This window comes from Lynx rufus, unplaced genomic scaffold, assembly GCF_022079265.1.
Source record: "Lynx rufus isolate CCGP_SWC_20201006 ecotype Redwood Valley unplaced genomic scaffold, mLynRuf1.p SCAF_12, whole genome shotgun sequence".
Classification (NCBI taxonomy): domain Eukaryota; kingdom Metazoa; phylum Chordata; class Mammalia; order Carnivora; family Felidae; genus Lynx; species Lynx rufus.
Genome location: NW_025814826.1, coordinates 19835374 through 19853110, shown reverse-complemented (window position 1 = coordinate 19853110; position 17737 = coordinate 19835374). Strand labels below are relative to the sequence as shown.

General features: G+C 36.8%; 1 protein-coding gene across 1 annotated transcript in view; it reads left to right on the top strand.

Moving 5' to 3' along the window:
- Window positions 1-17737, top strand: part of CPA6 (carboxypeptidase A6) — a 313869-nt gene that overhangs the window by 212054 nt on the left and 84078 nt on the right. Inside the window, exon 3 of the mRNA XM_047073812.1 lies at window positions 17369-17493. Coding sequence (XP_046929768.1) covers window positions 17369-17493 — 125 coding nt within the window. The remainder of the gene's footprint in view (window positions 1-17368; window positions 17494-17737) is intronic.

The window sequence follows — 17737 nt, the reverse complement described above, 5'->3', positions numbered from 1 at the left end:
CTGTTTACCTGATTTGGTCCTTCCTTCCTGTGAAAGCAGCTTTCTGCTATAGTACCAAATTGGTAAAGAAGTTCTACTTCTCATCGGACTTTCTCATCTACTTTTTCATCAGATTGCTGTGGCTAGGATTCCAGTACTACATTGAATAAAAGTGGTGAGAGTGGACATCTTGTCTTGTTCCTGTCCTTTAGGGGAAAAGCTCTCAGTTTTTCCCCATTGAAGATGATGTTAGCTGTGGGTTTTTCATATATGGCCCTTATTTAGTGAGGTATATTCCCTCTAAACCTACTTTGCAGAGGTTTTTTTTTTAATCATGAATGGATGTAATTTGTCAAAAAGTTTTCTGCATCTATTGAAATTATGTTTTTTTTTTATCTTTTGCTGATGTGATGTTTCACATTGATTGATTTGCAAATATTGAACCACACTTGCATCCCAGGAATAAATCACACTTGATCGTGGTGAAAGATTTTTTTAATGTATTGTTGGATTCAATTTGCTAATATTTTATTGAGGATTTTTGCATCTATGTTCATCAAACATATGGGCCTTTAGTTCTCTTTTTTTGTAGTGTCTTTATATGGTTTTGGTATCAGAGTAATGTTGGCCCCATAGAATGATTTGGAACTTCCCTTCCTCTTTTGTTTTTTGAAGTAGTTTAAGAATAGATATTTACTTTTCTTGAAATGTTTGGTAGAATTCACCTGTGAAGTCAGTGGTCCTGGGCTTCTGCTTATCTGGAGTTCTTGATTACTGATTCAATTTCATTGCTGGTAATTGGTCTGTTCAAATTTTGTATTTCTTCCCAATTCAGTTTGAGGTGGTTATATGTTTCTAGGATTTATCCATTTCTTCTAGGTTGTCCAATTTGTTGTCATATATGTTGTTTGTTTCATAATCTCTCATAATTGTATTTCTATGTCAGTTGTTATTTCTGTTTCAATTATTTTCATTTGAGCCCATTTTTTTTTCTTTGAGGAGTCTGCTAAAGTTTTATCAGTTATCTTTTCAAAGAACCAACTCCTGGTTTTATTGACCCATTCTATTGGTTTTTTAGTTTCTATTTTATTTCTGCCCCAATCTGTATTACTTCCTTTCATCTGACTGATTTCTGGTTTTGTCTTTTCTTTTTCTAGATCCTTCAGGTGTCAAACACCTTTTCATGTACATATTGGCCATGTGTATGTCATCTTTGGAAGAATATCTACACAGTTTCTCTGCCTATTTTTTAATTAGATCATTGGGGTTTTGTTTTCCTTTTGCTATTCAGTTATGTAAGTTCTTTATATATTTTGTATATTAGCCACTTATCAGATATGTGATTTGCAAATGTTTCCTCCAATTCTGTAGGATGATCATTTTGTAGATTGTTCTGTGCAAAGGCTTTTTAGTTTGATGTAGTCCCACTGTTTATTTTTGCTTTTGTTGCCTTTGCTTTTTGTGGCAAATCAAAAAGTCATTGCCAAGATCAATGTCCAAGGGCTCATTCCCTATGTATTCTTCTAGGAGCTCTGTGGTTTCTATTCTTACGTTTAAATCTTTAATCTATTTTGAGTTATTTTTGTGAGCAGTGCAAGATAAAGGTCCACTTTAATTCTTCTGCATGTGGTTATTCACTTTTCCCAACATCATTTGTTGAGGAGACTATCCTTTGCCCATTGAGTATTCTTGGATCCCTGATTAAATGTTAGTTGACCATATATGTGTGGGTTTATTTCTGGGTTCTCTATTCTGTTCCATTGACCTATGTGTCTGTTTTTATTTCAGCGTCATACTGATTTGACTACTATCGCTTTATTGTTAGTTTGAAATTAGGAAGTATGATGCCTCCCATTTTATTCTTTTTCAGAATTGCTTTAGCTATTTAAGATCTTTAGTGATTCCACTCAAATTTTATGATGTGTTCTCTTTCTGTGAAAAATGCCATTGGAATTTTGATAGAGATGCCTTGTATCTATAGATGGCTTTAGTGAGTATGGACGTTTTAACAGTAATTCTTCTAATCCATGAACACAGAAAATCTTTCCATTTATTTATGTCTTCAGTTACTTTCATCAGAATCTTGTAGTCTTCAGTGTACAGATCTTACATCCCCATTGTTAAATTTATTCCTAAATATTCTATTGTTTTTGATGCAATGGGTATTTTTAATTTCTCTAATAGTTCACTGTTAACGTATAAAAAAATACAACTAATCTTTGCATATTGATTGTTATATTCTGCAACTTTACTGAATTTGTTAGTTCTAATTATTTTTTGATGGAGTCTGTAGGATTTTCTCTGTATAAGTTCATATCAGAAACAAAGACAGTTTTACTTCTTTTCTAATTTGGGTGTCTTTAATTTCTATTTCTTGCCTGATTGCTCTGGATAGCACTTCCAGAACCAAATTGAGTAGGAGTGGTGAGAGTGAGCACCCTTGTCTTGTTGATCTTAGAGGAAAAGCTTTCAGCCTTTCATCCTCGAGTCTGATGTTGGTTGTAGTCTTATCATATATGCCTTTATTATTTTGGAGCATATTCCTTCTATATCAATTTGTCGAGTGTTTTTATCATGAAAGTATGCTGTATTTTAACAACTGCTTTTTCTGTGTTTATTGAAAAGATCATATAATTTTTATCTCTTGTTCTACTGTCATGTATCACATTAATTGATTTGTATGCAATCCTTGTTTCTCAGAGATAAATCCCATTTGATAACAGTGTATGATCTAATATGTGTTAAATTCAGTTTGCTAAATTTTTTTTGAAAATTTTTGCAGCTATTTCATCAGGGATATCAACTCATACTTTTCTTATAGTATCAGGGTAATGCTAGTCTCATAAATTTAAACTCCTTTGAAGGAGTATTCCCACCTCTTCAATTTTTTGGAAGAGTTTGAGAAGGATTGGCATGAATTCTTCTTTAAATGGGTGGTATAATTAACCAGTGAAACCATCTGGCCCTGGACATTTTTGTGTTGAGAGGTTTTTTATAAATGATCCAATCTCCTTACTCATGATTGGTCTGTTCAGATTTGCTATTACTTCATGATTCATTCTGGGTAATTTGCATATTTCTAGGAATGTATCCATTTTTTTCTAGGTTGTCCAATTTTTTGGCATGTAGCTGTTCATAGTAATCTCATTATCTTTTCCACTTCTGTCTCATTAGTAATAATGTCCCTCTTTCCTTTCTGACTTTGAGGCTTCTTTCCTTTTTTCTTAACCTATCTAAAGGTTTCATCAATTTTACTTATTTTTTTCAGAAACCAGCTCTTGGTTTTGTTAATTTTTTCTATTTTTCTGATCTCTGTCGTTTCCCTCCATATGCTGATTTAGGATATAAGGAAACAAACTTTTTAAAGTTTTTTTTTCTAATTCCTTGAGGTATAAAGTTAGGTTGTGTATTTGAAATCTTTTTTTCCTAATCCAAGTGTTTTTCACTCTAAACTTCCATCTTAAAAAGTGTGTTTCCCAGATTCTAGTAAGGCAGGAAGAAGTTGGAACTGACTCAGGTTGGCTGGCATCAGCAAACATGAATACCTGTGATACGAAAGCTAGTGAAATCTACTAGAGGTCTGTGGCAGCTGTGCTGGCCATTGCTTCCTTCTTCAGTGGTGAAAGCTACTGGTTTTGTCTTTAGAGCAGGTCACGGTGAACTGTGATCACTCCCACTGTGTGGCTGCTATTGACAGCCCCGGCTTTTCTTTCTTGTTCCTAGCCATCTATCTGCATCTCAGCTTTGATAGTCTGGGTGGGATGAAACTGAAGCAGGGTATTCATGCGGTGTTCCAAAAGAGTAGGGAAGCAGGTTTCTCACCCTAGTTCTCCTTTCCAGATAAAAGAACTCTTTCTAGTTAGGAAGTTTCCCCTTGGCCCTGAGCAATGCCAGCTTGGCTGATGGAATGTTGCACACAAAATGAAGCTGTCTTCCTTCTTGTGCAGTTATTCTCAGGTGTTTTGTTCCAGTGTGTGACTAAAATTTCTTAAGTGGACTCCAGAGCTCTTCCAGAATTGTTTTTGTTCATGTATAGCTGTCTAATTATTTTTGTTACAATACAGAGACTGGGATCTCCTATGTGACCATTTTGGTGACATCACTTACACCTCCTATTCTGTAACCTGTTTCATTTAATGTTATTTTAGTAAAGATATTTCAAGGCCAACAAGTGCATATTTACATTGATGTGTGTATATATATTTACATTGATACTATATCTGTAAATGCTGCTAATGTTTGATTTTTCATAGTTTACCTGTAGGGAATCTCTTGGCTTCTCTGTAGATAGTAGCTTGTGAATAATGAAAATTTTGTTTCTTCCTTCTGATTGTTGGCCTTTTTGTTCTTTATTCTTTAGCTTCTTGGCAATGATCCTCAGCATGAGAGTCTAAAAAATTGGTATTACAGTACATTTGCTTTGTGTCTGACTTGAAAATAAATGGTTCTGACACTACCATTGTGTATAAATGTTTCTTGAAGATTTTGGTGCATGCCCTTTAAAAGGTTCAGAAAATGTATGTTTTCATTATTAATTTCTACAGATATTTTATAATTAATAGACGTAGAATTTTGAAAAGTGATTTTTCTGAATGTATTGATATCATAGAGTTTTTTAATAGTCTATTAACATGATGAAATACATTAATAGGTTTCTCTAATGTTAAGCTACAACTGTATTCAGTCATGATTTTTGAACCTTTCTATATCTAGTTTGCTAATACACATTTTTAGGATTGTCACCACATTTATAAGTAAGTTTGGCTTATAATTACTTTACTCATGCTATTCTTGCATTTTTTCTTCTTTCATGTTAAAGATTATACTAGCTGGGGCTCCTGGGTGGCTCAGTTAAGCATCCAACTCTTAATTTTAGCTCAGGTCGTGATCTCACAGTTCATGAGTTTGAGCCCCCATTGGGGGATTTCAGGGTGGAGCCTGCTTGAGATCTTCTCTCTCCCTTTCTCTCTCCCCCTCCCCCACTTGTGCTTGCATGTACATGTGTCTCTCTCACAACATTTTTTTTTAACTAAAAAGTAAGATTATACTAGCTTAATGAAATTATTTTAGGGAAATTTCTAATTTCTCTAAACTGTGGAAGAGTTAAAATAAGATTTGGATATTATGTGTTGCATATGTGTTAGAGCTCCCCTGAACTTGCTAGTTTTTTTAAGGGGTCAAGAAGGATATATATTTTTAAATAATTCAGTTTTCTTAATTGATATTAAGTATATTCAGATTTTTTTGTTTCTTCAGCTAATTTTTTTTTAATTTATTTAAATTAACATACAGTGTAGTATTGTTTTCAGGAGTAGAACCCAGTGATTGATCACTTGTATATAACACCCAGGGCTCATCCCAACAAGTGCCCTCTTTAATGCCCATCACCCATTTATTCCCTTCCCCACCCACCTCCCCTCTAGCAACCCCCAGTTCTCCTTATTTAAGATTCTCTCATGGTTTGCCTCCCTCTCTGTTTTTATCTTGTTTTTCCTTCCCTTTGCTTATGTTCATCTGTTATGTTTCTTAAATTCCACATGAGTGAAATCATGTATTTGTCTTTCTGTGATTGACTTATTTCGCTTAGCATAATACCCTCTAGTTCCATCCACATTGTTGAAATGGCAAGATTTCATCCTTTCTGATTGCTGACCTAGTATTCCATTGTAAATAGACTACGTATACTTTATCCATTCATCAGTCAATGGACTTTGGATTCTTACCACAATTTGGCTCTTGTTGATAGCGCTGCTATAAACATTGGGGTGCATGTGCCCCTTCGAATCAGCATTTTTCTATCCTTTGGATAAATACCTAGTACTACAATTGTTGGGTCATCAGGTAACTCTGTTTAATTTTTTGAGGAACCTCCATACTGTTTTCTAGAGTGGCTGCACGAGTTTGCATTCCCATTAGCAGTGCAAAAGTGTTCCCCTACTCTGCATCCTCGCCGACATCTGTTATCTCCTGAGTTGCTAATTTTAGCCATTCTTACAGGTGTAAGCTGGTATCTCATTGTGTTTTTTTTTTAATTTTATTTTTTATTCTTTTTAAATACATCCAAATTAGTTAGCATATAGTGCAACAATGATTTCAGGAGTAGATTCCTTAGTGCCCCTTACCCATTTAGCCCATTCCCCCTCCCACAACCCCTCCAGTGACCCTCAGTTTGTTCTCCATATTTATGAATCTCTTCTGTTTTGTCCCCCTCCCTGTTTTTATATTATTTTTGTTTCCCTTCCCTTATGTTCATCGGTTTTGTCTCTTAAAGTCCTCATATGAGTGAAGTCCTAGGACTTTTGTCTTTCTCTAATTTCACTTAGCCTAATACCCTCTGGTTCCATCCACATAGTTGCAAATGGCAAGATTTCATTCTTTTTGATTGCCAAGTAATACTCCATTGTCTATATATACCACATCTTCTTTATCCATTCACCAATCAATGGACATTTGGGCTCTTTCAGTACTTTGGCTATTGTTGATAGTGCTGTTAGAAACATGGGGGTGAATGTGTCCCTTTGAAACAGCACACCTGTACCCCTTGGATAAATGCCTAGTAGTGCAATTGCTGGGTCGTAGGGTAGTTCTATTTTTAGTTTTTTGAGGAACCTCCATACTGTTTTCCAGAGTGGTTGTACCAGCTTGCATTCCCATCTCATTGTGGTTTTTATTTGTATTTCCCTAATGATGAGTGATATTTAGCATCTTTTCATGTGTCGGTTGGCCATCTGGATGTCTTCTTTGGAAAAGTGTCAGTTCATGTCTTCTGCCCATTTCTTAACTGGGTGGTTTCTTTTTTGGCTATTAAGTTTGATAAGTTCTTTATAGATTTTGGGTAATAACCTTTATCCCATTGTCATTTGCCAGTATCTTCTCCCATTCTTTTGGTTGCCTTTTAGTTTGTTGATTGTTTCCTTTGCTGTGCAGAAGCTTTTTATCTTGATGAAGTCCCAATAGTTCATTTTTGCTTTTGTTTGCCCTGCCTACTGAGACATGTCAAGTAAGAAGTTACTGCAGCTGAGGTCAAAGAGATTCTTGCCTGTGTTCTCCTGTAGGATTTTGATGATTTCCTGTCTCACATTTAGGTCTTTGATCCATTTTGAATTTATGTTTGTGTATGGTGTAAGAAAGTGGTCCAGTTTCATTCTTCTGCGTGTCGTTGTCTAGTTTTCCCAATACCATTTGCTGAAGAGACTTTTTTCCATTGGATACTCTTTCCTGCTTTGTCAAAGATTACTTAGCCATACATACATTTGTGGGTCCGTTTCCAGGTTCTCTATTCCACTGATCCATGTGTCTGTTTTTTGTGCCAGTACCATACTGCCTTGATGATTACAGCTTTGTAATACAGCTTAAAGTCCAGAATTGTGATGCCTCCAGCTTTGCTTTTCTTTTTCAACATTACCTTGGCTATTTGGGTTTTTATCTGGTTCCATACAAATTTTAGGATTGTTATCTCTAGCTCTGTGATTTCTCTTTCTCTGCTTCATTATTGGTGTATAGAAATGCAACCAATTTCTGCACAGGATTTTATATCCTGCAACTTTGCTGAATTAATGTATCAGTTCTAGCAGAAAAGGGCTTTTCTTTCTAGGGGGAAGTGTGAACAAGGCTAGAAAGAACACATGGAATGTGGGCAGAAAGCTAGAGGGACTTGACCAGACAGTAAAATCAGAGGATGTTTCACTGAGGTCAGTTAATGCTCAGGAAGGACTGTTACAGAGAGGCTGTAGCAAGTGAGGGTGGGTAAAAGTTCTGAGGCCTGGTGGAAAGAGAAAAGCTTAACTAACGCTTGTCAAAGTAACAGACATTTTGTTTAGATTAATCAATGGGGACAAACAATTCAGCTAACTATTAAGCAAAGAATAAGAATCTAAGGGTCTATGTCTGAGCTTGTCATAGGTAAATAAAGGGGAAATTTGTGAGGTTTTTCAAATTTATATGGGGAGAATGGTTCCTTACAGTAAGCCATTCTAGAATACGAAGGGGCCATGAGATCACTGTTTTCCAGGATCATAGGGCTCAGGTAAACTTCAAGATTTCTCTTCCATTCCTGACACAAACCGTTTCATATGGAAGCCTCTAAATGATGCCTTTTATCCCCACTTCCCTCCACCTTTTCCAAGCTAACGCCTACTCACCCTTCAGTATTATGTATAAATAACACCTCTCCTGGGAAACTTTTCTCAAACTACTTCCCAAATGTAATTAAACAGCCTTAGTGTGTCTTCCCTCTATAGACTAAGTCATGTAGTATATAGTCTATATAGTATAGACTAAGACTATAGTCTATGCTCTATAGACTATGCTCTATAGACTAAGCATGTAATGTCTGCTTAGTCCTGGCAGGCCACGCTGTGTCTTACTCATCATTGCATCCTCAGTACATAGCTTGATTGATGGCTGAGACACTGCAGGTGCTCAGTAAAGAGTGAAAGGATGTAGGGTAGTTACCATAGCTGATTTTTAGAAATCAGCCTATTCTCGTAAACAACAGAGAGACAGAACAATCTATAAATCCTCTAGGTTGTTCAAAGGATGATGATCTGTTGCTTGATCATTCGGCCCTCCAGTTTGAGAATTCCTCCCTGGTCTTTTCATCAGCTAACAACTAATATAAAAAAAAATTATGTGGTTTCCATTTAATCTTCTAATTGCTTTAGAAAAATGCTTGAAAGTAACTTTTTAAAAATTAGTTTTCTTTATATATCATTTTCCATACTGACCTAATAAGTCAATATAACTGATCACTCAAAGATGATACTAGTGCAAAATTGTTGAGAGGGTCTTTTTCTTTTTTTACATTTTTTTTAACGTTTATTTATTTTTGAGACAGAGACAGAGAATGAACAGGGGAGGGTCAGAGAGAGAGGGAGACACAGAATCTGAAGAAGGCTCTAGGCTCTGAGCTGTCAGCACAGAGCCCGACGCAGGGCTTGAACTCACGGACCGCAAGATCATGACCTGAGCCGAAGTCGGCCACTTAACCGACTGAGCCACCCAGGCGCCCCGAGAGGGTCTTTTTCTAACTCTGAGAGTAAGAAGGTAAATGGGTGAACTTGAAAGAGATTTTCCTAGAGAAATGTAAACCTTTATATTCAGAAAACCACACTGAGTCTGACAGAATTTATAGAGTATGAGGGGAACTTGGAAATAATGTAGTCTAAGACCTTTATTTGTAATTAAGAAAATTAAGTCTCTGGAATATGACATAGCAAACTTAACAAAGAGCCAGAAAGAAACCATTTTTTTTATTTCCTAAGTTAGAATTTTTTTTTCATGAAAGCAAAGATGAGTTTTGTTTGATTTTTGAGATAAATAATAGAATTCTTGAGTTAGCATCTGAAAAAATAAATGCATAACAAACTCTGAAGTGATTTTCCACTGAATATTAAACCCCAGAGAATAGCCAAAAACATTTTATTGTGAATGCATTAGCATACTCTTGTTTAGTACACCAAAGTAAATACTTCTGGATGTAGCAATCACATATCATGGGAAAATTATCTATGCTAAAACCATAAGTCATCAATAGAAAGTGGAAGGAAATCTCTATTACTTGAGATGCAGTCCAGGGGCTCTTGTCTTCAAATGTCCTTGTTAATGGATATCCAGGTGATGCATGAGATAATTTCTGATTATTTTTATCCATTCTACAAAACCAGGCTAAAAATGCTAACTCAATTCTTAAGAATAGAATTATTTTAAGCTAGCAAAATATAGTGAAACAATATTGCCTTCATCTAACAATATTGCCTTCATCTTCCTGAGTGGCTGCTAAATTCTCAGAGTCTCTAGTGTAGCAGTTAGGAACCTTCCCTTAGTATTTATAAGACTTCAAGTGTTCACTTAGAGGGCAGGAATTAAGGTAGTATCGACTCTTTTATATGAAAAATGTGGTGATCTGCAGGCGCTACAGAAAGATGCAGGGTGCCAAAGTCAGATGTCATTGAGTTTCTAATTTCTCCTGGGCAAACCATCACAGGTCTACATCCTTCATTCCATAACCCCAATGATCCTAGTACTCAAATCACCCCCCCCCAAGCCACTCTGGCCTGATAATGCAGAGTTCCCACCCCTCATCTAGCATACCATTAGTTATCATAAGAATTTAGTAAAATAGTAATTATCCTGAGATGGGGGAAAGCAGCTCCTGGCAGCCAGAAGCCAGGCTGACACGAACAGCCAGACCTTGGTGTTCTTATGTTAACCATTTTACAGAGTACCAGCATCAGACAAGACTATTCTATGTTCTTCATGAAATAAGATAAAAATAAGACCGTGTCTAAACACAGGAAAAACAAAAAATAGACCAAAGCAGAAAAATGACAAAACATCCCTTGTTTTGGGTTCTTTCGTTTGTGTTTTGTTTTTTGTTTTTGTGTGTAGCTAATATGACTACTGCTTCTTTATCAATTATAGTCCCAGTTGTTTCTTTCACCTTCTAGATGCGATTATCAAGATATTCAGTGATGGAATTCCCTTCTTTCTGATAGCATTCAACCCAGAGAAAAATCTGAGTTCCTTAAGCCCTACACAAAATCACCTAACAAAAGCCCAAATCCCCTAAATTCTTTGTCTTTCTGAGATTACCCCTTGTTGAAACAAGCCAATAAATTAAATCTTTTTTGACAACCCATATATTCCATCTTTGATGGGCTTCAATAATCCTTTCAAATTGGTGAATGTACCAATTAATAGTTCAGGGAAATGTTAAAAATCATTTTCTTTTCCAATGTGTGCTTTATTGAATAAATGAGACTTACTATCCAATTATGATGATAAGCATTCAGCCTTGAAGAGAATTGGATGGAAAACATGGACACCGAAACAGAACTTCCCACCTTTACCTGATGTCACTGATATAATGCTTTTCTGATAACTAGAACAGTAAAACCTTGGGTTGCAAGTAATTTGTTCTGTAAGTGTTCTGAAGGATGAGCAAACATTTCTCATAAATTTTAACTTGGTAAGTGAGCAATATCTTGCATTACAAGTAGTACGTGCTGCAGAACATTACATGATCACAAGTGAGCCAATGGTTCTTCTCTCTCTCTCTCTCTCTGGGATTGTGGTTGATCGTCTTCCATGCTTGGAAGCTCAGTCTCAGGCTTCAGTGCTTGGCAGAAATCAATGATTTTTCAGAACATTACTAGTGTTTTTTTTGTCACTTCAAAGCACCTATGGAAAGTCTTCTGCTTTTCCATACAAGAGTAAGCTTAGGAATGCTTTGCTTCATACTAGGTCAGGCTGCTTGCAGATTTAGACCCTTTCCTCTGCTGCCTTATTGCCAGTTATGTTAAATACAGTATATGACATGCGTTTATTAATACTGTACTGTAGTCAACATCCGTGCGAGCATATGCAATGGCCCCATGCAGAAAAAGGTTGAAAAGAAAGGTGGTAAAAAGAAGGAGATGATTATGATGGAAGTTAAGAAGGAAATCATAGAGAAATGAAAGTGGCCGAAATTGCAATATTTTATAGGAAGTCTATGTCTGCATCTCTTCTGCAGAGGAGGAGAAAAAGGCAGAAGAATCTCTCACTGCAAACGAGATTAGGGAGATGTGTAAAATGTGGGAAACAGTGTAAAATTTTGTAGAAAAGCACTACCCTAATAAGGCTGTCATAGCAGTGATAAATCTGTTTAATGACAATGCAATGTCGTTAAGATCCTCAAAAAGACACAAAAGCAAGTGTCATTGGATAGGTTCCTTGTTAAAGTTCATGAAAAGAAAAAGATTCCATGGAGCCAATGGATAGCAGTAATTCCATTAGTGATAGTGAAAGTTGTCCTACACAATAACCCTCCTCTCTCTTGTCTCCCTCACACTAGCCATGAAGGTTTTCAAAGGTAAGAGCAGGTTAATTTGTTTATTTTTCTCTATTATTTTGTATTCTAGTACAGTATTATAATCATTTTTATATGAATATTTTTGAGTTGTGGAATGAATCATCTGAGTTTCCATTATTTCTTATGGAGAAATTCGCTTTGATATACAAGTGCTTTGGATTACAAGCATGTTTCCAGAACAAGTTATGCTCACAAACGAAGGTTTTACTGTACTCATGCTATGGTATTAATTTCTGCTATACTGAAATTTATAAGTAATGCTTTCATTTGGACTTATCCCACTTTTGGGCCTCCACTAATTTTTATGACTATTTATTTTAACCCCTAATTAGTTAATAACATATTTTCATCTTTCTTCAGTGGTGAAACAATGAGTTGCCTAAATTCCTGAAGACTTTTGTTGTATTTATTGGGTCTGTGCTTTAGGGAAGTGATAACTTAGCATTTTGTAGGAGAGAAAGGATGAAGCTAGGTAAAATGAGTCCCACAATTTTAACAACCTACCATATGTCTGGTTTACCAGAGACCATATTCTCTGGCTAAGTTTACCTTCCAGCAGCCCCCTGCTATTTGAAATGTTAACAAGTCATAAGAAGTAGAGCAAGGACAAACAATAACCATAAAATAAAAGCATTTCTTTAACTGTGTTGCTGAAGTGGCCACTACTGGGGATATGGGGCCACTATTGGGGCCAAGCATTGGAGATATGGGAGGGAGAATTTCACAGTTTCTGCTCTCATGAAGATAATATGAAAACAGATATTAATATGACAATTGCCCCCCAGAATATATGTCTCTAGAACTTGTGAACATGACCTAATTTGGAAAAAGAGTTTTCAGATGTACTTAAGTTAAGGATCTCAAGATGAGAGAGATGAGAGGCCCTAAATCCAATGACAAGTATCCTTAGAAGACATGGAAGAGGAGAAGATACAGAAACAGATGAGAAGACCATGTAAAGATGAAGATGGAGATTGGTATAATGTGGCTACAAGCCAAGGAATGCCTGGAGCCCCCAGAAGCTGGAAGATGCAAGGAAGGATCCTCCCCCAGAGATTTCAGAGGAAATGCTGCCCTGTCAACACCTGGATCTTGGACTTCTGACCTCCAAAACTGTGAGAGACTAAATCTCTTTGTTTTAACCCATCCGGTATGTTGCAATTCATTATAGCAGCCCTAGGAAACTAATATAATCACTGTAAAAAATGTAATATAATTAAAAGTTACATGAAAGCAGATAACAAAGGTACTTGACCTAAACTTGGGTGTCAGAAAACTTCTTAAGAGGTCATAGAGATCCTAAAAGAAGATTCAAGAAGGTTAAGTGGATCCAGACCAAAAAGACAATTTTAAGGGTATATAAGAGAGAGTATTTTCTGTGCATTAAGTTTTTTATGTGTGCTAATATGTAATTAATATGATTATGTAAATTAAACATTACCTGACCACAAACTTGATATTGCGGTTTCTTACTTAGAAACCTCTTATGTGATACATAAGTGCCTAACACTTTTCCAAACCAACAGAAAGTAAGAGTAAATACAGAGTAGGACTTTCCTCTCTCATGCGTCTATGTTACTTCAAGCAGCTGGGAGGCAGGCCATCTGTTCCCAAGCTGAAGAAATACCACCTGTCTTCCCATATCCACATGTAGGACTCACTCAGAAACTGCTGGGGGACACTGACTATACCTCCAGTGATACCTCAACCAGGTATGTAATCAGTCACCTGAAAGACAGGTGGATGCTTCATGGAGGCTGGACCAGGCCAGTAAGTAAACACAGCACAAGAACCAAAAGAGCCATGAAATTAGTGCTAGACTAAAATATGATATTTTTTCATTGCAGAGAAATTATTTTTGAATTTTGAATCATTTATCATTTAACAAATGACCCCTGTTCACCAGGTGCTATTTAAAGCATTTCGTACGTATTAGTTTAAGCCTAACAAATCTATAAAACATATAGTATTTATAAGCCCATTTTATAACTGGAGAAACAAGCACAGAGAGCTAAAGTAAGTTGCCCAGAGTCAGACAGCTAATAAGTGGCAGAACAAGGATTCAAGCTCAGCCTGCCTTGAATCCCAAAATTAATGCTCTTAATGACTGCATTTTCTGTAGTCTCTATAATCCCAATCTATAACAACAACAACCAGGAAGTGTAATCATCACCTTCATTTTACAGATGAAGAATGTGAAGCCCAAAGAGATTAAGGAATTCACCCTACATCACACAGATGCTAAATGTGGACAGCCTAAATGTAATTGTAGGAAGTCAGACTCTGAAATCCAGAGAATTAACCGGCATGCTACAGTGGTTTCAAACCAGTTGTTTGCATTAGGAAACATTCCAGCCTTACTCATATTCTTGGTGTATTTATTGGCTCCTCTCTTCCTTAAAGCCACCTACAGGTTTTAATGTCCAAATAAAGGAATAATCTCATCATAGTCTTCATTTTAATCAGAAAAATGTGAAGTAGAACTTTACTGCTTCCAGCTTTTCTTTTTGTATGTGTTCAAAAAGAAAAAAAAAACAACAAATAGCTAATATTTTTTGAGTTTTCACTATGTGCCAGACTTCGTGCCATGTGTTTTACTTCTGTTTTTCCAACTCATCCTACAGAAAAGTCTGTAGATAGGCTTTTTAATTACATTCCCAATACAGATAAGGAATTTGAGGCTCAGAAATGTTAAAAACCTCCCCTGAAGTCACACGGCCGATACTAGCAGGGCATTCCAGCTCAGGGCCATCAGGTTCCAAAGTCCATGCTTTTCACCATACACTAAATTTCCTCCACCTCTTAAATAGATCTGACTGTATGTGACTGGTCATCATATGAGGAAAGGAACACATGGGAACAAACACCAGATTCCAAGGCCAGAAGTTTCCATAGAGGAGCGTTCTCTCCTTGCAATATCACATGGCTGTTTACAGCAAAACCCTGTGATAGTTGGCATACAATCTGAGGCCATCCTGACAAGGTTACTGATCCTTTGTTGTCATCATCATAAAGTGTCACCCAGCTTTGCCATTCAGAGGCAGTTTACCATTCATCCAGATGGGATAACACCCTAAGGAAATGATGGTAACCTGCCCAGAGTGGGCTGATTTGAACTTTGAAATACCCACATACAATTTATAGAGCAAATAACCCCTGGCAGGAAAAACCAGGGTGTGAAACCTGCCAACCAAACCCCCTCAAACACTAAGGAGGTTGGATGTTGCTTATTCTCCTGGGGGTAGTCTTAGAAGATCCCAAAGACACTTAACCCAGTCAGCACATACGGGCACTGGAGTGTGGGCACATCCTGTGTCACCGTTTTGGAGCTGTGCATCCTTGGAAAATTGACTTCACCTCTATGAATCTGAGTCTTCTCATTCTTTAAATATATCTACCATTAGCTCCTACCTCAAGTATTATTGAAAAAATTAGAAATACCTAAAAAGTGGGTGGCACTTTAAAAATCTCACATGAGTATTGCTGTCCCTATATCTTGTTATAAGCATATGCCTGCCACCCAGGGTTAAATACCCATGTATTATATATCCAAGAACCCTTTCCCCAAAATATTACTGGAGAAAAGCTGATAATTCATTTTAACTTATTTTCCTAATATCACAACAGTACAATTCCTGATTTTGCGAATTAGTTTTGTTTCCTTTAGACCCATTTCCTAGGAAGCCTTCTCCAGGCCATGCTATGGGGTATGTTCCTTGAATGGAACCTCCTATAGGAAAGCTACTCTCTTCTACTGGATGAGGAGTCTTATTTTAGCATGTACCCTGGAAAATGACACACAAACTAATCTCCAGGGTGGCTATTCACAGTATTTTTGGTTCTTATGGCTCTCTACCCTCCAAATAGAGCACTATTTCCTCATCTCCACTGGCATTAAGGGATGTAACAAACCTTAATATCAAAAATATGTCTCTGTAATGGGTTTAGAGGCAAGTCCCAAAGATGATTACAAGATCAGAAAATCTATCATATAAAGAAAAGTGAAAGATACCAATGTACTTTATCTCACAGAGACAAGAAACCGCCCATTCCTTACTGAAGAGTGGAACAAGAAAAAATGAAACTGTGCTGCAGTGTAAGGGATTAAGAAAAACATCTGCAATCTTGTTAAACATGGATATGAGTTAAACTAGGATTTTTTAGACTCTCCTCTTTTGGAGACTTAAAAGATGTGGTTTGGATACGTCTATTGGGGACAGGTTTGTTCAGTCCTCCATGTATCCTTGCCCAAGGGCTGACAGATGGATGAAATGACCTCTCAGCATCCCTTCCAGCCGCACACTTCTGTTTTTCTATGATTGTTGGACTAGCATGTTAGCTGAGTCAGATTTGCCCTTGCAGCTTAGTGGAGGAGTCAGCTGCTTGGGAAAAAACAAAAAACAAAAAAAAAAGAGATTTTTGTCCCCAAAACAAATGTCTTTCTGCCCTGTTCAAGATTAAATTATACCACCAGAGGTGTATTTCCTTGAGTCACAAAGTATTTTTGGTCTTTTAGAGTTCCCTAAAAGAATGAAGACACTGACACCTAAGAGAAGATAAAGTAACTAAATCTTACCAGATCAGAGATCAAGGCCCTGTACCAGACTAAGCCTGGAAATGCAGAAAGTGAAGGTCCCATGCGACATGACTGTAAAGGTGAACTGTGCCTAATCGAAAAGGTAGCTCTCAGCTTGTGCAGTAGATAGGGCTCTCCTCCCTCCCAGATGCATTCAGTAATTCTATCAATGAATGTAAAGCACTACCTACCAGATATGGAGCATTAGACAAGGCACTGGGAACACTACAGTAAGCTAAAGAGACACAGCTCCTGCTTTCCTGCAAAACACTGGGCATGTGGTGAACATATAGTGAATTATTACATGGAGTCTATATGTACACAACCGTGAGTTGCTGATGTGCACAAGGCTCCATTCTAGACACTTAGAATGAGGTGGTAACCTACAGGAGCTTACATTCTGATAGGATTAAATTACATAATGAAAGAAGCATGAGTTGCTCTAAGAACTATGACCAGGAGACTACCCTAGCTGAAAAGTCCAACCTGACAAAGGGATGTTTCTGTTGCCATGTGAAGGCTGAGTAGGAATTGGTAAAAGGCATGTGTTGGGGAAGGAAGAAATACCTGGAGAGTGTTCCATTTAAAGTTATCAAACTTTGTTGATAGCTGTTGTCAAGCTACCATAATTCGCTTGGGTAGTAAAATATAAGGTAATTTATATCTTTCTTATTCAAAGATTTGTGTAATAATTTTTAAGAATATCAAAGGTATACTTAAAACTATTTTATCTAATTTTTACCTTGTGACTTTATTGTATATTGGTCTTTATTACTTATAAATGATGATCAAATTCTATGTGGATATGATATAATTTGGAGACCAAATTCAAATAAGAATTTTACCCTGATGGTGAAAGCATTGAGTCTAAATCCAAAATGTGACATGTTTCACGCCATGACATGGATCTTTCCCCACCTGAACTGAATATGAATTATAGGTTGGTTCCTGCACTATAGGTGGACCTGTGGCATCCCAGCAGTATCTTCCATGTATCAAAAGGAGCAGTTACTGATGTTCATATTCCCAAAAATGGTTCCCAAGTCCTGTTAGCCTTCTTACAGGAAGCCAACATCCAGTACAAGTAAGCATTCTTTTTCACTTGTTTAATTCATTTGTACTAAACTGAACTGAATGAGAGCTGTATTCAATTCAGGTTTTTATTGAGTGCCTACAATAGCATTTTAGGTACTATTTTTCAAATTGGGGAAAACAGACTTGAATGTAACACAGTTATATTCACCTTTGAAGAGCTTATTAGTGTAATAGCGAGATGGTGGTGGGGAGGAACAACACTGACATCTCATTTCACCATTACCACCAGGTGA